This window comes from Nymphalis io, chromosome 15, assembly GCF_905147045.1.
Source record: "Nymphalis io chromosome 15, ilAglIoxx1.1, whole genome shotgun sequence".
Lineage (NCBI taxonomy): Eukaryota > Metazoa > Arthropoda > Insecta > Lepidoptera > Nymphalidae > Nymphalis > Nymphalis io.
The window spans coordinates 10,657,412-10,679,192 of record NC_065902.1 but is presented as its reverse complement, the minus strand read 5'-3'; the positions used below and the strand labels follow the sequence as shown (position 1 = coordinate 10,679,192).

At 32.3% G+C, this 21,781-nt stretch overlaps 2 protein-coding genes across 3 annotated transcripts in view; one reads left to right on the top strand and one right to left on the bottom strand.

The window, feature by feature from the left end:
• The first annotated feature begins 889 nt into the window (after positions 1-889).
• LOC126773843 (glycoprotein-N-acetylgalactosamine 3-beta-galactosyltransferase 1-like) lies at positions 890-20,681 on the top strand. Of its 2 annotated transcripts, none has more exons than XM_050495054.1 (8): positions 890-1,070; positions 4,920-5,050; positions 10,022-10,254; positions 10,855-10,993; positions 12,836-12,932; positions 14,333-14,459; positions 14,583-14,737; positions 15,948-20,681. In XM_050495054.1, exons 1-8 carry the CDS (start codon positions 1,065-1,067, stop codon positions 16,107-16,109), a joined length of 1,050 nt encoding a protein of 349 aa, XP_050351011.1. In that variant the 5' UTR covers positions 890-1,064; the 3' UTR covers positions 16,110-20,681. The 2 variants fall into 2 exon arrangements, with proteins under 2 accessions (XP_050351011.1, XP_050351010.1); XM_050495053.1 differs by lacking the exon at positions 890-1,070 and adding an exon at positions 1,537-1,596.
• Positions 11,979-21,781, bottom strand: part of LOC126773860 (uncharacterized) — a 381,320-nt gene continuing 371,517 nt past the window's right edge. The window contains exon 2 of the transcript XR_007669775.1: positions 11,979-11,990. The gene's annotated coding sequence lies outside the window, so the exon portion shown is untranslated. The remainder of the gene's footprint in view (positions 11,991-21,781) is intronic.

The window sequence follows — 21,781 nt, the reverse complement described above, 5'->3', positions numbered from 1 at the left end:
TTTTTCAAATCTCAAAATGTAACTTACTTATAACATCACAGTGAAAATTGTCAACTTTAAACATGTTAGCGCTTTTTAAGTTCTTACTTAGAACTTTATACTTTTTTTGGTGGTAGGGTTGTATGCAAGCTCTCGATACCACATACTCATTAGATATTCTACTGACAAACAGCAATGGTGACGCATCGGCAATAAATGGTTAATGTTTTTTACCATCCCAACGTTTATGGGCGGTAGTGAAGCATAAGGTGGTTACCATCATTCGCTCTGCCGCCTAACCAATACAAAAAAAAAAACATAACTACTTAGTAGATTGGCAGTACAAGATAACCTTTATATTTTATTGTATATTAATAATAATGTCCTCCAGACCGATTTCGCCCACGGCGGCTAATCTCAAGAGAGATTAGCCAACTGCGCAGGAGATATTATAATGCATAAGGGTGTGCGCAAACACAGGTGCACTCTCTATTCCCTCATAATCCGATGGGACAGCAATCCGACACGACCGGAAATAGTTTATTCGCAGGACCAACGGCTCTACGTGCTTTCTGAGGCACGGGAGTGTACACACTTCCAACTTTCAGACTCCGGGCTGCTACTGAGAATTTTCTGACAGAAAAACCCAATAATTTTTTATTGGCCCGTCCTAGGAATTTACCAAGGACCTCCGGATCTGCGGCCTTATGTCAAGCCACTAGACCAACGAGGCAGTCAGTATATATTAGTGTAACGTTAAGCATGGTGCAACTAGTTTTTTTATGACAATTTAGAGGGTGGTGGCACTTTGACATATAACCAAAGACATGATATTATTTATTTACGCGGCAACATCAAATAGCTAATGTCAGTCTGTCAAGCTATCTAATAATTCCATTCTATTGACATTTGTCAAACAAACTAACTACTTAGCTAGTCACTAGATTAAAAAGCTAGCGTTCATGTATGTCCGTGTATCGAATTTGTGAGAATAATGAAAAAAATACATTAGGAATCCTATAAAATGAAAAATCATAAAAGAAATAATTTCACATACAAAACAAAGTAAATCACAAACTAGCGGTATGGTTGTAAGTATTCATTTAAATTTGTATGCTTTTATAATCAGTTTATAATAATAATATTGTAAATGTTATCCAGCTCTTACATCCCGTATCTATTTCCTTTTGATAAATGTGTAATAATCACTGTAAATAATAATAAATAGTTTGAATCTATGTCAGTAACATAAATGTGATATTTGTTTTGAAAATTTAACTTATTTGTTTAACATAAAACAGTGAATATATGTATGAATATATAATAGTACAAATTTACAATTAACTAAAAAAAAAAAAACAAAAACAAATGGCACAGACAAAAGTCTGTCAAGATATAACTAAAATAAAAAAAAATCACTAGATATTTACACAGTTAAACTCTAATAATTGTTTTTTTTATAGCCAATTAAAATCTAATAAAAACTTGCTATTTCTTAATAACTCAATCAATAAAATATTGCTACCAACTTTTATTAACTTTTAGTTTTGAACATTTCTGGGTTTATATTAGTTAAAAAAAGGTCTTATTGGAAAAATGAAATATTTCATTAATTTTGTAAGTACTTTGTATTGATTTTATTGACTATAAAATAGAAAACATAACTGTCTTGAAATTGATTTTTACATAATTACAATCACAATACTAGTAATATTCTATTACTATATACTTTGTTTAAATATATATAAACATTTAAATATTAAAATATTAGCCTTATATAATTCAGACTGTAACATACACTACTAGACTAGTTCTATCTTATTCATATAAAAACTTATACAAATATTGAAAATTTATTGTAATGGGTTATATTTGCTTAGAGAAATTTGACATGAATAAAAAAAGAAATAACTTAATTTTTGGAATATCAAATATGGAGATATATATACCTACATATGATTTAGATAATTAATTATAATAATTATAGATTAATTGTAACAATATTTATCACATACTGAAATCTATTAACATGCTCACTGTAATTTTTTAACTGTTTATTTTATGGTATGTCTGCCTGTGTAAACAAACAAAACACAAATGATATATGTAAACAAATAAACAATGCTTATAACTCTAAACAATCAACAATAGTTTCTTATAACATTTTCAGTAACGGTGGTGGTTAGCATTTTTCAAAACATACATTTAAAAATTGTGTCCCAGTGTTATACAATAATAATATTTGTGTTCCCGCAAGAGTGTTAACTTTTTAAATGGTATTTGCAAAATCTGTGTCAAAAATCTAAATCTCTACTGACTTATTTAAATATATTTTATATCTGAACATTAAAAATGTTTGTAAAAAAAATGTTGTTTTTGAAAAATATTTTATAGGTGTTAATCTTTAACTATTTCAAGGAATATCAATTAAATTTAATAACATTTTAAGCATCAATACTCATAATGGACTCTATCGATTTAAAAGTCTCAGGATCGATTCTAAATCCTTGCACTTTTGTCGTCCCTACTCCTAGCATGAGCCTTACGTTTTATTCAAATGGTAAATATGGTGTTAAAATTAAACGTATTTTTTCAATTATACATTAAAATCTACGTGAAATATTAGACATCAGAGGCAAGTTTAAAATGCAAATAAATAAGGTAATTTTGTTTAAAAATTGGTGTTTTTCTGGGACAATGAAGAAATTACAGTGCTGATTCTCTTGCATCTCTAAATGAAAGCAAGATCACTAAAGCAGTTGCTATCTTTATTTAACTCTGAACTTAAGAAAGAGACTGGAATAATTTTTAATCCAGTTAAATAAGTTTATAAAAAATTTTGATGAAAACATTTGTATATGGTTTAGCCATTAGTCAAATAGTCCAAACTCGGTTGGCTTAACAGGGGGAAGAAGCCATGTTGAGGCTCAGGCTCCTGTTCCTTTTGGAGCACTGGAACACCCCAGTAGCAGCTTCTTGCATTTGACCGGATATAAAAGCGGATAGTTCGAATTGTGGCAATGTCAAATGAACACGCGTTAGAGTCCCTAAACAACGGGGAGACGTTAATTCTTTTTTATGCCAAAACTATTTTATGCCCACTATTGTATAAGTATTTGTTTGCCAAAATGTGCCCACAACACATTCTCTATTCGAACGCGCATCGCAACTGCGGCCGGATTTTAGAGTTTACTTAAATTTTTAAATAATATTTTGTCCATATTTTATGACAATTTATAAATGAAAATCTTGTTTTTTTTTTATTTCTAAATAGAAACAAGTAAAATTTAATGAAAACAATTTTCCCGTTATGTTTCACATCTGAAGCATAAAAACCGTATGAAATGCTTGATTTGTCTCAGTCTCGCACATTCTCATATTTAAAAAAAATATGTCAACTTATTTATTATTTTTTCTAATCTTTCAGACAAAATGACAGCATTTTTATTGATTTTTCAGATGCCGATAAATATTAAGCTGTTTTATCATTTGTTTTTAATTAAGGACCGGAATATGTATGGAGTTTAGACATTTGTGATTGTAAATTATAATGAATATTTATTTTAAATAATAAAAGTAGCAACGGCCGTGTGTCTTGTCGAATAAGCGGTTTCCGCGATTTATTTCTTGAAAAAATAATTTTAGTTTTGTTTTCATGACGTATAAAAAGTCAACCTATTTATAGAGATATTTTTCAGCATTAAGTATGAATTGAAAATAAATATAAGTGCTATGTAATATAATGCTACAATGACCACAATATGTTGTTTTTATATGTTTTAAAATGTCTTTATTCAGTATATGTCTGAAACTAGATTGCAATAAACGAGACCTAATTTGAGATATTAATGGAAGCATATTCAGAACTGATAGCATAGCCATTGAATTGAATGAAATTGCTCTTAAATGTGTATCAATAATAAACATACGAAGTTCTCCGTAACTATCTAACAATGTATCTGCATTGGGCGAATTTCAAATCTTGTGCTCTGCGGTGAAGGAATACATCGAAATAAAACCTGCATGTCAAATTAAGTTCAAGTTGTTTTACGAGGAAAAAGCTTTTCTGTGCAGCTGAGAAACAATTCGTTACGCCCAAAGGGCTCCACTAGAGCTTAATTTTTATACGTTTTGCCCAAAGAGCCCTAGCTGATGCAACTACATCACGACAGACTAATTGTCGGAAGAAAGAAATGGGATTATGTTCAAAAATATACATTATTTTTGTCTAAACGTTTATTTAGACGGACTTCGACTACATCTTCCGACACAATATAGTCTTGTCCCTCCAACCCTTAGAGGGGTTTTTTTATGAAAACCGAAGGGCCGTTCCCGAAGCGCCGGTGGCAGAGGCTTTTCCAAATAGTTGATAAAAATCGAATTTTCAGATTCAGTATGCCTATAGGTTTACTTCATTGCCACAACGCGTTATGGTCGAATCGCGTGATAGTCAAGATTCTAATTTTGCCCTGTGGTCTTTCTGTGTTTGCTACGAAGCGTCATGGGCAATTTTATAAGAGGCATAACACGAATTTCTCGATGTGGATATTTGACCACAACGCGTGACCTGTTTTTACGGAAGTATAACTTTTATGAAATCCTCGTTTTATCCTCTGTATATAGGTTAAAAACGACGATATATGAAAAATGAAATTATATATAAATGTGAATAATGTTTTATGTAGTACAATATTAAAATAGTTTACAAAATAATTATTTAACAAAAGATAAAACTCTCACAACTTCATTGTTACTGCATCCGCCATGGTAGTCACAATGATCGTAGCAAAATTATTCTACATACGTTGAAATTGAAAAATATATATAATTGCAATGCAAATACTTGACGGTTCAGACGTTTGACACTTCGTTGCGTGAACACATTACGATACTAGGAAAAAAAAATTGTCTTTGGTCGATACGCAATGTACCCTGTGCAGGCGGAGGGCAGGGTGATGGGTCGTCGCTTTGTGCTAACCCTGGTGATCGGGATATCCGCCGGTTTTAGTTTTGCGTACATTCTGCTAACCTCGGCCGGATTTACGCGGGAAGTAGCTTGGTCTACCTACAGGTAACTATGGCATGCCTCTATAATCTGTTCTATGTGCTAAGGCTTAATTCGCATGATGCTCTTCCTTTGTTCTTGTGCTTTTTGTTATATTTTTAAGCTATAACTATAAATTAGCGTATTTTATAATAAACAAACAATGTGCTGTTCTTTCTGAAGATAAAATGTCGTAAAGAAATATAAAATACAATTTAAACTTTTTTATTGAAAAATTTAACCTTTTTAAATACTTTTATACAAAAATTTTACACCCTTATATATACTTCTTATTCTACTTTAAGAATTATATGTACTATTATAGTCACTGAAAATCACTGACAAAAAACTAGCTCACTAAAGTTGTGAGAAATTATATACTGATGTCGATGATTTTCATTAGTCTTCATGTATATGAACGATAATTTTAAATAAAAAAACATATAAGCAATAACATATAAAGGGCTTCTATAGCGGATCTCCTTGCGGATTAAGTTCTGATGAATCGCTAGTTTAATATAAAATTAGCTGCTACTTATAAATTTTAAAACTTCCTCTGTGTTTTTGTGAGACAGTAAGATATTTTCCGAGAAATTCTCGGTTGCTGTCTCGTTTTAGAAAATTGTCAATGTTACACCGTCCAGTCCCATGTCTTGAGAAGTACATTAAGAGCACGTTGGTCTAACGCCTGATATTTCCCCTTGATATTTAGCCTGGCGGATATACTGTTGCTGGCGCTACGACATTGAGCTAAGCTACTATTTGTAATTGACCATCGTTAATTCGGCCAGGATAGTAATAATACCAATTTTTTATTATTTTTTAATATGAATAAATACTTATTAGTATTACTTTTTTTAAGGACATTAATACGTGTAAGTACTTGTTTTTTCCTGAAAGTTTTATTACGGCTATAAAAATAACCATATTCATATAAATAATTTGATCATTTTTGTTAGGAAATTATGTAATGTGTATTTTCTTCGTCATACGGCTTCATCCCCATCGATCTTTATTAAATCAGGCCCTGACAAATTGGAACATTTTAACTGGACATAAATTCCTTATTATCTGCAAATTACGTAATTTAATTTGTTTTAAGGAAAGTAACTGTGTAACAGGCAACAGTAATTTATTCTTTATACGTATTATCGTTAAATGCGGTTTGATGATATTGAATTGAATGTGTCATCGATGTAATTTATTATTTTCTAAACGTAGCGATCGTTGTGGTTCATCAAAACGTTTTCATATCGTCTCTGATGAGATTATTATCTTGACTGAAGATCACAGGTCTCAGTTTTAGGACGAGGTCCAGGCAATCAACACGTTTTCAAGTGCTTCATTTTTATTACTTCTTCATAAAGTTACTCTATCAAGTATTTTCCAAACCTCCAAACAAACATATCAGTGTACATATGTTTTTCAATATTCGAAGGGAAACAGTCATCATGACAATGCTTGAATTTGATTTTCGCTTTCGGCAGATTTAACCGAACCGTTAAAGTTTTTAGTATCTGTCAAATAAATTATGGCCGTTTGACGGAAAATCCTTATGCGTAATTTTATTAAATATAATATTCGTGGTAAAATAGAATTATATTATTTCCCGTCGTTTGGACTATTTCTCCTAATATAACTATGTGATTTGATAAATTTACTGCATCCGATCTTTATGAATGTCGAAGTAATGGTAGTGTAGTGTAGACTTTTTTTGTAGATAATTAAGGCTTAAAATTGAACAATTTTAACAGACGGGCTTATAACAAAGCCCTATCATTAGCTAGCTTTTTATAAATAGTATGTAACACGTACGTTTTTCGGTAGGATTTCCTTTATATATATTTTTTTTGACATTTCTATCCTTTTAAGTATCCTGGATCTTTTTAAGAGTGCCATTATTTTTTTATCTTATCAATCTTAGGGCGCGTTCTGCGTGAAGTTAGAAACTATAAATTAAATTTTATGTGTAAAAATAAGTATATTACAATTCTTTCAAAACCTTGAGCCTATGAAAAAGTAAACAACATTCTCCAATTTATTGACATTAGAAATATTTTTATGCGTTAATGTTAGTTATTTAAAACTAGATGTCTTAATGTAGTAGGTATATTAAATATTATTCCTATGCAAAATATTAGTACAAATTGTTTATTTGCATAAAACGCATTCAAATTATTTACATCGCGTTTTTGTGTAATGATAAGAAATATTTTTGAATACAGACTTCTAAATAAGGTCTCAAATATATATATTTTTATTCTTACAATTGCGAGTTTAAAATTATATAACTAGCAATTGTTTTGCCGGTCAAGCAGCTTTAGTAGCGTTTTACAGAATTCATATATTTCGTGTCGAATTATAGCGATTGTCACACAATATATAATAAAATACATTTATTGAAAATTTCTAATAAACAATTTTTGTGTATCAATTTTCTAATTTAGGTATTTGATACTTAAATAATGGTTATTTATAAGCGTTTGTAGCATATGTATGTAACTAACATTATATTTTTATCACGTTTTAAAATATATTTTTTGGCGTTGTGTTTCTAATCTTTTAGTCAATGTTAAAATCTTAATTGTCAAAATAACACTGCCGGTTCGGAAAAAAATACCTCAAACCTGAGAATAACCGGCGAAAGAAGCTCACCAGTTTTTTTATTCAACAATTGTTCTTCACAATCAAAATGAATATTTTTTTATATGAAAAATGTCTGAAGGCAAGGGCTAATTCAAGATGTCATGATGAATATTCTTATAACACGCTTTTCATTTCTTTAACATTTTAAACATTAACATAGTAAAATATTTTAATAATTTTCTATGATCTTGTTGTAAATTTCATCATTTGGAGTAACACAATAAGCTTCATACACTTTTTTTAAGAGAAGTTGCAATTCCATAGCGTGTCTATTAAGTTAGATGTTATTAGATAAATTGATTCCTAATGGACAATATTTTTATCGACTGTACAATGTATATCAATCATTCCTTGTCTTCCTACGTAAAAGTATAATAATAACTCCATTTAAGATGAAATATATGAGATGTTATTTCATAGCTAAGAAAATATTATGATGTACAATGCTGTCGGAAATCAAATAGCATCGATCTATCAAATAATAACCAGTCGGATCTGATACAGATTTATTAATACACTTTGGCAACATATTATGAAATATTTATTACAGCTTTGTGTTCCAGAACTTTCTATATTATCTTCTATTGAATTCGACTCTATAATCTTTGAATGATTTTCTCATAAATATACATTATGTAGGTTTTCGAACTGGTTTTTGTTCGGTTTTTAAGGGAAGGTAGTCTATAACCATCCTTGTGGTTCAAGCTTACTTCATACTAATTTTCATGAAAATCGGTTCAATTATTTATTCGTGAAAGCGTAACAGACATATTACTTTTGCATTTATAATATTTTGTATAGATTACTCAATTACATTAGTATAGTATTTTCGGTACGCAAGGTTCAAAGCAATTCATAAGCTTTTCAAGAAGTCACTTCCTATAAAGATTTAAAACAAGAATTTAGAATTTTTTAATATACTAGCTGACCCGTGCCCACTTCGTTGGGCGGTAATCATTTTTACTTGTGATGAAATTATGGGTGTGGTTCGGTTATGAGTGTGATGATTTATTTCCTGACTACCAAAAGTTGCGTTGGCCGAACATTAATAAAATTGTCTTACGTATTTGATATTTTAAATTATCTCTTAAACTATGCAACCAAAACATACTGAAAAAAATCGAATTTTATCTAAATACAATTTCCTTGTTGATAAATTTATACAATTATAAATAAATATATATACAATAATAAAATAAATATATATACAATTTATTTCTAAATAGATGGACGTGTTGTATTTAAAAAAACCGTCCAATAGAAATATCATTCAATAGATTACGACATGGTCGCGGTTCCATACCTATGTCGTATTATCTTTTTAACCATTGGTCCAAATTATATGCAGTAAAAGGGAAAAGTCTTTTGTTTTAAACACTTAATAGACGATAAGTTTTCTTATTTTGGTAAGATTTCATAATATATGACCAAACATGAGCAATAAAAATGACGATTTAAATTACTTTTTTAATACAAAAAACTACTTTTTGTGACTTAATATAAAAGTTTACATATACTGTTGCTGACTTTTTTGTAGCCATTATCAAGCTCTACAAATTATTTTATAGAACTCAATCATATATCTCTCATCGTTACGGCAGCGTTCGTAAGAAACGTTTTCGTTCGATCGTTTTTTCTCCGACTTACTTTACAAATCCGATTGCCACGAAAAATTTTAATTTTCCGGGTTATTATATATAATAACTATAACTATATAAATAGGCTATAGCCTATGACACTCACAAATAACGTGGCTTTCTATTGGTAAAAGAATTTTCAAAATCGGTTCAGTAGATCCAGAGATTACCCCCTACAACCTCACAAACTTTACCTCTTTATAATATGATATTGATTAATGTTGTTTCAAATATTATAGAAATTTTTATTTGTATTTAAATCATTCCCTTTTTAATTATTTAATTAAAGTTTATATAAATAAAATAATGTAAACATAAAAAAAATAACTTCTAAGATTTAATACAACAAAATATTTGGTTTTCATTAAATGAAAAGAGAAAATTATAAACATTAATCAATTTTTAAAATATGATAGAATTTCTGTTACATCGCATGGTTTCAGTAAAAAATTAATTATGGATTATAGATAGGTATGACAGCCTCTAAAGTTATGTATTTTCAATTGAAATAACTTAAACTTAGTACTTTTTATTACAATAAATGACATTATGGATAATTGTAGCGCAGAAATTATGTAACCATCAGAGGATTTATAGCTTTGGATGTAATAAAATGTTTAATTTGCTTTGAATAAATTTATATTTTAGTGCCGATCATGGGTCAATTTTTAAAAGGAAGTATATAAATGATTGATTTCAAATATTTAATTTTTAGGGAGTCAGCGCGTGACCTTGAAAAACATCCAATACCAAGCGTCCTAGATCATGGCAGCGAAGAACCAGCACACAGGGACGAGGATAGGTCGGTGGCTGATGAACTGGCTAAGCGTGTGAGAGTGCTTTGCTGGGTTATGACGCAACCCAACAATCACAGGAAGAAAGCCATGCACGTGAAGGCGACTTGGGGAAAGAGATGCAATAAATTGCTTTTTATGAGCACTACTGAAGGTCAGCTCTCTTAATATACAGATAAATAAAATTTGAGAACGATTACTTGGCCAGCATGGGACATTTATAGCAGTGTTTTATAAATATCCTCGTTAAAAAAATATTTAAATTTTGTTTCGCATTAGTTAAAAATACGAAAAAAATTACGTTGGTAAGACTGCGCCGGCCGGTATGGATTAGTATCAATAACTCGTTCATTTTATTCTTCCGCAAAATCAATACTTTATAGTTCTCATTTCGGTCGAAAGCTGAGCGTGTTAGTATAATTATCGGAAGAAATGACATATAACTTTATATTCCTTGTAATTCCCAGTGTCTATTTGCGAAGGTAACTTTGCATCATTTACTATTCGAAATTACAAAAATTTAATCTTCAAAATTTTTTTTAATAATTTGTTGAAAAAACCGAGATAGCCAATTGATTAGAATACGAACGGGTAAGCACCGTTGATTTTCATGTGCTTAATTTTTTTTATAATATATCTAATACTCTAATTTTTTTTATAATATATCTTATACTCATACTATTGGAGCAGCGTGGTGGAATAGGCTCCAAACCAACAAACATGAATTATAAATAGGTGTTTCTTTGTTCTTTAGATAGTTCGTTACCAGCTGTGAAACTACCTGTGTCAGAAGGCAGAGATTATCTTTGGGCCAAGACGAAAGCTGCCTTCAGATATGTCTACGAACATCACAGAAGAGATGCTGACTGGTTCTTAAAAGCTGATGACGATACGTGAGTTCTTTCATAGCAATCATTATAATTATTTAGCATAACTAAAACTTAATCGCCGAAATTATTAAGAAGGTATTCGTTTGTTTCGTAATTTCGTAAAGAAGAATTATTTATGTGGCCTAATATTATTAGAAGTTACTATTCGATCGGAAAGCTACGAAAGTAATCTATAATAATATATCATAGCAAAATTCCACTGACTGGCTGACTGACTCATCAGGATATTTCCGGCATTATACGTCCGATTGACTTGAAGCTTAGCAAAGTTAGTTTTCGCGATAGACTTTCACTAAGACAGGATTTTACGCAAATCGTATCCAAAATGTTTTTTTATCATCAACACTGGCTGGCTGGTAGCCAGTAGTAGGATAAATGTATGTATGAAGATGACATACTTATATAATATTAATAAGTGTTTCTTTAAGAGATTAGTATATTTCGTATTAAGCTATACTGCAAAAAGTTTTAATTGTAATATTGTTATTTGTATTTTATTTTATATCAAACGTTTGATAAACTAGATAAAGGAATATTTCGTAAGAACTACAGAAATTGCGCTACTATCATATACTTACAATGATATTACCGCAATATTATTTATAACAGGAAATCCTTGACGGGAAATGTTCAACACCATATGCCAATGGCTCTATAATGATACTTTTTTTTACATTAATCACACACGGCCATCTGATCCCTAATTAAGCAGAGCTTGTTCTATGGAAACCAGACAACTCATACACAACATATACTACTTTTCTTTTGTAAATACATACTTATATAGATAATTAACACCCTTGAACCTTTACAATTGCGTCGTGAGATAGCAGCACTGAGCGCTTTCTATCGACTGTATCACGGCGAGTGCTCTGAGGAATTATTCTCTCTAATTCCTGCTTCCCCCTTCCTTCTTAAGTCCACGCGAGCTGGTTCTCGATGTCACCGCCTAACTGTGACATCAATTCCATCGCGAACAAAGAAATTTGGCAACTCCTTTCTTTGTCGCACTTCCAAAAAATGGAATTCCTTACCAGCTCACGTGTTCCCCTCCTCTTACAACCCGGGTTCCTTCAAACGAGGCGTGAAGAGGCATCTTGCGGGCCGGCAAGGCGAAGGCGGCTAGTGCAGAACGTTTTTCCCGTCTGTACTGGCCGTCGTCGCGTTTGGACTCTACTACCACTTACCATCAGGTGGAGTAGAGTCATTTGCCCTCCCGGCGATATAAAAAAAAAAAAAATTGCACACAGACTCAGGACTAACAGACATGTTCATGCACACAAATGTCTGTCCTGAGTGGGAATCGAACCCACAACCATAGGCGTGAAAAGCAACCACGCCACCGGCTCGTCAAAATAATTTTTCAAAATCGGTCCACCACTGGCGGAAAAAATATTGAAAGTCATCCTTTTTTTAAGTTTTAAGTTTTTTTTTAAGTTAAAAATAAAACCCGCCCTTACATTGTAAATGCGCCAATCATGAGATGTAAGATATTCCCTTGTGCCAGTTATTATACTGGGTTACTTATTTTTCTAGCCGAAAATATTAGATGGGTTGCTGTATAACCTTAAGGAGGATTTTATTCTGGAGTGGGGGGGGGGTGCTATTGATAGTTTTGCTTATGTAGGTAATCATTTAATTTAATTAAGCGATAAATTGGGTTTTCTCCGATGGACTATCTCCGCTACTAACTGACTTATCTATGTGTCGATGAGACCAACCGAGACGAGACAAATATTTTTAACTAATTTCGTTCTCAAACTAACATTTAGACATTGTATATATGTATATGTATTTGTAGACAGTGAACCCATTGGAAATTAAAGTTATATATCAAATTTTCAGTTATGTGATCGTGGAGAATCTCAGATACATGCTTTCAGAACATGACAGCAGGGATCCGATCTATTTTGGATGCCGTTTCAAACCATTTACTGCGCAGGTATTGTGACCAGTTATTCAATTTAGGTTAGCTTTATTTATAGCTTTACTAGGTCAACAATTTAAGTAGCAGCTATTCCTTTTAAGCCTTATATTATTGACGTACTTATAATTATAACAGTAAGGTTCAACCTACATTAAACCTAATGCTTTGCTACAATTTACCACAGAATTGTAACTTAAGCGTAGACAGAGAAACACCAATAGACCAAGGGGCCGTGAAACCGCGATTGATACACATAGTTTGTCAATGTGTGCGTATAATATTGCCATGGTAACTCTATTCTTTCGGGAGATAAATAAATTTCAGGATTTAATTAAAACAAAATGAGATTATTAAATTTAATTTTTTAATATTTATAATACATTTTTTTAATTAAAATATTTTTTCGTTTTCCAACTACATCCAAAAACCTTTTCATTGTTTGTTTTCGTTTCCGTTATCAATAGTACTTCAGCATCTTTATATGGTAATGGACTAGCATTCTCCTCAGATGTTGAAATCTAAAACACTCAATTAAATTATTAATAAAATAACTTAAATTATAAAAAATATATTTTTAAGTTAACCTTTCCGAGTCAAGGACTCGGAATCTAATAATATTATGAATTCATGAAGAATGTTAAATAATGTTGTCGTTAGGTAATTATAAATAGGAGAACGAATAAATTAAAATAACATATTTATAAATAACGAAGCACTTTAGTTTATTATTGGACTCCGTATTTATTTGTTTACATTATCAACGTGTCGATATTTTTTATCGAAAATTGGGTTTTTTTTAGCTGACGCTGGCAGCACTTACATGATAAAAAATTATAGGTTATGAATGATAAAAACTGGAAAATCCTATTATCTTCAGGATTTTAATACGACATAAGGTTACGTTATGCATAAATAATGATCACTGGGAAACTATATTTAGGGACAAAACCGTCGTACGTACGCGTGAAAACACATGCAGGCAATTTTCTTCTGGCTATCGCTTTAACATAAAATAACGCTACACTACTTGAGTAGCGAAACAAACACCAAAACTGGTTACGCGATAAGGGACAAAAGATTTGATAATTCTATCTCAGTCTAAACCATTTGTAACGTAATTTTCGTTCTCTTTCTTGTGTAAGTGAAAAGGAAATCGTCATTACGTCTATTAGTTTCTCTGTCTACGATCTTAAGGTATTTTCTAACTCGAGCTTGCTTACCAATATTTATTGGCCGAAAAACTCGATAAACTATACAAACCAATTTTCATAAAACATTAACATGTCCGAGTAAAATTCGAATTAATCAAGCATCTTTTAATTAACTTTGGACTTCAGGGTCGGTATCCCTATAAGGTAGCCATTAGACCAAGAATCTTAAGATCTATGTTGTATCGAATTGGGTCTACTTTTTAGGGTTATATGAGCGGCGGAGCTGGTTACGTGCTCAGTAGAGAAGCGCTAGACAGATTCGTGAACAAGGGCTTACCTTCACCCCATCTCTGCAAGGCAAGCGATCATGGGGCAGAAGACGCTGAAATGGGTAAAATTAGATTAAACAATTAAAAAAAACATCTAATGATATCATTGTCATAATATCATTAATCCTAGTATATACAATATTTTTGCCGATATTATAATTTTGTAACGATTATGTATGTTGTAGGTATATGCTTACAACATATCGGCGTGAAAGCAATGGATTCACGGGATTCCTTACAGCGCGGACGATTCTTCCCCTTCGTGCCCAAAGACCACTTGTTCCCCAACAAGGACAAAGGGTTTTGGTACTGGCAGTACATTTACTACCCAACTGACGAGGTAAATTTTATATTATAATATCCATAACGCGATAAACCTTTGCATTAGTTTCCACAGACAATAGACAAATACCATAGCGAAAAAAACATAAGCATGTACCATAGACAACAAATCATCAAAGATCAAATTGATCAAACATGACATCCAATTGAAGTCCCCTAAAATATTTTGCTACATTCTTTTTGTGGATGTAAACCTCCTTGAGATATTGCGTTTTGTAATTTCCATATCTTAAATAGTTGACTTCCTTCACCCTTATAACTGTTGATAAAGTATATTCCATGTAAAGTAAAAGAAATAAGATTAACTTATAAATTTATATAAAGATATGCCAGCAACATACCATAACAGATTTCTCGTTCGATTTGTATAAGTTTAATTCTTAACAGTAGGGAAGCTTCTGTATCCTTGTGACGATGTTACCATCGTCTGCCATCGAGACCGCCTTTTTTATTATCAATAAAATTGTTATTATACTTTTTTGAGAGACCAAACTCCAGATTTTAGAATACCGTCGTAAGGTTGCCTGTCTGTCGGTATTATACAGGATATATTTCGGAGAATGTGCTCAGGAACTATTTAATTTGGTTCTCCCCTCACCTTTTTACCACAGAACTGCGAGGCATCGAAACGATTTGCTTCCTCGTTTCTGATACGCACCACTAAGGTCTAGAATACCCTCCCGACCTCCGTTTTCCCCTCCACCTACCTATGGGTACCTTCAAGTCAAGAGTGAATAGGCATCTTCTAGGCATACGCACTCTACCTTAGACTGTAGCATCACTTTCCATCAGGTGAGATAACAGTCAAGCGCGAGCCTATATATTAAAAAAAAAACCTTCGTGTCTCTCAACATGTCATAATGCGTGTTTAATTTGCGTATACGACTTGTGAAGTCGAGATGGCCTAGTGGTTAGGACGCATGAATCTTAACCGATGATCGTGGGTTCAAACCCGGGCCAACACCACTGAATTTTCATATGCTTATTTTGTGCTTATAATTCATGCTTGACGGTGAAGGAAAACATCGTAAGGAAACCTGCATGTCTAATTTCATTGAAATTCTGCCACATATGTATTCTACCAAACCGCATTGGAGCAGCGTGGTGGAATAAGCTCCAAACCTTCTCCTCAAAGGGAGAGGAGGCCTTAGCCCAGCAGTGGGATATTAACAGGCTGTTATTGTATATTGTTGTAAACACTATTGTAGGGTCTGGATTGCTGTTCCGACCACGCGGTATCATTCCACTACGTGGACCCGGAACAAATGTACGTATTGGACTACCTCATTTACCACTTAAGGCCGTTTGGCATCAGCTACGGAGGTGGTCACCTGCCCAAGAACGATACCAGAGTCACTGAAGGACGGTAAGACATTCCTATGCTAGTCAACATACCAGCAACATATTTTTATATAAATGTGCCGTTAGTTTTGCAAAATGCTCAAACAAAATTCAACTTATATTGATTATGATGTACAGTTCAGTCGTGAAACGAATATTATAGAAATGTACCTTTTACTATCAAGCATCATCAACATATTAAAAATTTTCTCTAAACTGTACCAATGTCTATGGGCGGTGTTGACCATTTACCATCAATTGGGACAGTTGCACATCTGCCTACCCATTTTATATACAGAAAATATGATATAATTACAAAGAAAATTACAATTTTTCCTTTTTTGTTCGACCAACGGATACTTTAACGTTACGGTTTGATTTGATGAAAATATTTTGTAGTTCAGTACAAATATTCTTTTGCAAAGTTTGGCATTTTGAAAAATTAACGATTATGATCACAGTTACCTTAAGCGGCATTTATGAGTGGTTATGAGTATACGAATGTAAAAATGTCTTTAATAATTGCATTAATATACATATAAAGATGTGTAAATAACACGAAATAGCTGATTATGTCGATGTAAGAAAAAAACTATTGATCACTTCATATGTTCAAAAATATTTAATTTTAATTTGTATTGTTATTAAAAATTACATAATGGTAATAATTATATTAGTTATATATATTATATATATAATGCATCCATATGATATGTAATATTATATATAAGCATTAGGTTGAATCGATGATTCGAGAAAACATATGTTCATAAATCTCATACCAAAAACTTAACCTGTATAATATTCGACGTTATGTTTAGAGGTTTGTAACCAGACTTGCCATAATACGACTTTATTTATAAAAAAAGAATAATATATTTAAAAAAAAAAACTATTTATATAATTGGATTTTAAGTTATGTTTAATTTGAAATTATAATTTATTATCTGTAATCGAATTACCGATTAAAAAAAAAGACAAATTATTATATTATTGAAAAGAGTTTTTGTCTAAAAGAAGAAATTGGTATTAAATTTTTATCGAAAGTCGAGACCTCCTTTTGAGAAACGAACACGTTGAATTTGAAAAAATTCATGCATTTAATCATCATATTATATATATTAGTAAATACATAAATATAAGCGTAGGTTTGTTCTTTCAATAAAATATATAAAATGTAGGATTTTTACATAATAACATGGGTTTTTTTTTGTTATCAGGGTTTAGTATAGAATTTGTGTAGTAGTTATAAAACATATAACCTAAAGACAAATACTCAATTTCACTACGAGTGGAAGTAATATAAGGTTAATGTAATACATACGATATTAATATGCTGCAGCTAAATTCAATAGCATTTCTCAAAGTGCTTACGTCATCAATCTTTAATGTTCCTATCTTTTATATTATATTAATGAATTAGTTTATACATACGTTTACAGAAAACGCAATGACGCACTTATAATTGTAATCTGAGCATTTGTTTCGATGACGTCAAAAAGAAAAATAAAGCTCAATATTAAAATTGTTATCGTAATATTATAAAACGTTTTTGAACGACTACGAGTTAAATATTTTGCATTAAACTTATTATAAAAGCAAAATAATTAATCGTAATAATGTGTCAGATGAATTTAAGCCGTATATCGTGGCACGTGTGTTTAATTTCGTGTGTATTATTTTATAGTTAAGAAACTAGTCGTGTTTGTAATAATCACCAAAGAATCCTATTTGTGTTAGATGAAAATGTGAAGCAACTATTTAGAATATTTTGTATATTGCTGTGAAAATATTTATATCGATATTATTTGTAAGGATACTGGCAAACATATTGATAACGTTCTGAAAATTATTGGTTGAAAAATATTCGATCGTTTTAACCAATCGCTTGTTCGAAACATTAATACTTGATTTGAATCTACCAATCGCGTGCGACCAGCGACCAATAAAAACACTTCAAAGTGCGTAGAGGTCGGTTTTCAATTGTCTAGATGTCTGCCGGTTACTTTATACTATATTTTGGTTTATAGTCATTTAATTTATAAGCTTTTTAACTCAATTTTAACAGAATTTGTACAAATAAAAATATAAGACTTTAGATTTGGGTAATTCGTTTTCCTACTAAAGATATTATACGTATCAATCGGTATATAGATATTTTTTATCAACTTTGTTATGTAAAACAGCTTTCTTTCAGGTAATTTACTTTATCAATAGGTCTACCCATAAGACATGCACCTTTAGATCCATGTAGACGTTTAGAGAAACACTTTATTTCTTAATTATTTGCAAATATTTTAAAAGTCGCCCACGAACTATAAGTAAAAAATGTAAAAATGAGTTTCGAGTCCTCCAGTTCCTGCAGGTTTTCACATTTCAACATCTATTTATTTGTACAAATTTTACTGAAATAGAACATACATTTCTTATATAATGATATTACTTGATAAATCTCAGAAATACTTTTATTACCATTTGTTAGGAGGTATTATATATTTCTATACATTACAAATGTACAATATTTTTATTCTAATTCAAACATTTATATAACTATATTTGCATATGAACGATACAATTAATTGATATGTTACCGAATACTAAATTGGATTATACCAAAATGAATTAATACAAAGAATATATTAATTACGCCATTTTTTTTAATAAGAAAACATGTATAGTATTAAATGTGTAGCCAAAATAACAGCGGACTTTCGATAAACAACATTTTTTTTCATAAAAAAAAATTTTTTTATCCGACATCAACAAACACAACGCGTGGTTACCCGCAACTGTAATCATTCTATTAATGTAAACCAATCTCTTAAAAATCAATCTATTAAACTAAGTAAGCTACTCCCTAATGTTTGTGTAAGTATCCAAACTGTGTGTAGTACATTTTGAAAGTTTAGTTAAAACGTATCATTGTATTGATACCTAGTCACAACATATTTTTGATATTTAAGGTTATTTGTGTTTATAATTCATCACGTGCTTGACGGTGAAGGAAAGCATCGTGAGGAAACCTGCATGTGTCTAATTTCACTGAAATTCTTCCACGCGTGTATTCCACCAACCCGCAACGCAACGCTCCAACGTTGTGGAATAAGCTCCAAACCTTCTCCTCAAAAGGAGAGAAGGCCTTAGCCCAGCAGTGGGACATTCACAGGCTGCTACATTACATTTACATTATCATCATCATCATCATCATCATCATATCAGCCGAAAGACGTCCACTGCTGGCCAATGGCCTCCCCCAAGGATTTCCACGTTGGCCGATCTTGCGCTGCCCGCATCCAACGGCTTCCCGCGACTCGTTCTAAGTCATCGGTCCACCTTGTAGGGGGCCTGCCCACGCTGCGTCTTCCGGTTCGTGGTCGCCACTCGAGAACCTATCTGCCCCAGCGGCCGTCGGTTATGCGAGCAATGTGCCCCGCCCACTGCCACTTCAATTTAGCAATTCTTCGGGCTATGTCGGTTACTTTGGTTCGCCTGCGGATTTCATCATTTCTGATTCGATCTCGCAGAGAAACTCCGAGCATAGCCCTCTCCATTGCCCTTTGAGTGACCTTGAGCCTTCTTATGAGGCCCATTGTGAGCGACCACGTCTCTGATCCATAAGTCATCACTGGCAACACACACTGGTCGAAGACTTTCGACTTGAGACACTGCGGTATTTGGGATGAGAAGATACCGTGTAGCTTCCCGAACGCTGCCCAGCCGAGTTGAATTCGACGATTGACCTCTTTCTCGAAGTTGGACCTACCTAGTTGGATGGTCTGACCTAGGTAGACATAGTTGTCTACAACTTCGAGTGCAGAATTTCCAACCTTGACTTGAGTGGGTGCAACATGGATGTTCGACATGATTTTCGTCTTGTCCATGTTCATTTTTAGACCCACTTGTTGGGAAACCCTCCTGAGGTCATCGAGCATAGTGCCGAGGTCTTCCAAGGTCTCAGCCATAATTACAATGTCATCGGCAAATCGAAGATGAGTGATGTACTCGCCGTTGATATTGATGCCAAGTCCGTTCCAGTCCAGAAGCTTGAAAACATCTTCCAATGCAGTGGTAAACGGTTTCGGAGATATCACGTCTCCCTGTCTTACACCTCTCTACAGTTGGATAGGTTTTGAGTTCTGATCCTGGAGTCGGATCGACATGGTGGCGTTCTCGTACAAGCACTTTAACACCCTCATTTACATTATACATCATCTTTATCCACTCCTAGACATAGACCTCTCACTAGGTGTGCCTTAGTTCCCTTCTATGCTTAGTATATATGTAGCTCCTGATTCTAGTTAATAGTTTTTTTGGCTGCACATTTCGCGAAGCCGGACGAAATCTTCAGTTTTATTTATAATACCCCCATATAAGGCTTATAAAGTATATTTCATAACTAGGCAGTTTTATCGTTTATAGAAAGTTAATGGCAATATTATGTATAAGCTTATTTTTCTGTGTAATTATATTCACTAATTGTATAATGGTTTAAAACATTGACATTTTAATTTGCTCAACATTTGATTATATTTATTTCGCTATATAATAAATTTTTGTGATGTGTAAAATCTCATTTGTTTTCATAAAGCATTTTCACTTTACCAATTGTTTTATTTATACCGTATTACTCGAAAATATTCAAAAGTTCATATAAGAATATTTGTTTTTTATACATATTAATAATATTAAAAAGTTCTGAATTATTTATAAAATGGAACAATAAAGATACGTTCTTAAACCTTTTACTGGTGGTAGAGCTTTGTGCAAGCTCGTCTAAGTAGGTACCACCCACTCATCAGATATTCTACCGCAAAACAGCAGTACTTGTTATTGTTGTGTTCCGGTTTGAAGGGTGAGTGAGCCAGTGTTATTAAAGGCACAAGGGACATAACATCTTAGTTCCCAAGGTTGGTGGCGCATTGGTGATGTAAGCATGGTTAACATTTCTTAAAATGCCAATGTCTATGGGCGTTGGTGACCACTTACCATCAGGTGGCGCATATGCTCGTCCGCTTCCTATTCTTTAAAAAACCCATAACTTAATAATTTAGTAGTCTCGATTTTATTGCCTACCTAAACTAAATGTGCATACATAATTTTAGCTGTCAATGGGGTGGAACAGGTAAATATTCAGTTCCAACCAACTACATCCACTGTTTGACCCACACTAATAGATAAAATTAAATAAAAAAATATAATAAATAACCTATTCCAACAACAAAAGGATTAAGCCGATATCATTGTCACCGATATCAATTTACGCAATATCATTGGTCGAGATTTTAAATAATCTATGATTACACTATGGATTCGCGAAAAAATGGCGTTTTCAATGTTCGCGAAGTTGTAATCAGAACTTCGAAAGTTAAAAATAATGTAGTAATTTTAGCGTTTAGGCTATCTTGAGATACTGAGGCATATAATATTGAGAGACGGATCCAGGTATGAGGCTGGCCAATACTCAAAGACCGGAGGAATAATATATATTTATTTACGACACGTCACAATTGTTTGAGTACCCTGTACTGACTGATTGATTAATGTATTATAATAATCTAATAATAAATTGTTATGATTTCGTCATGCCAAATATGGAGTACAATTAAAAAGGCGATGTGCTGACGTCACATAATCACTAGTTAAGTTGAATGGTGTTGTAATAATAAATAAAGGTAAATTAATCAAGAACTCTTTGTAGCGC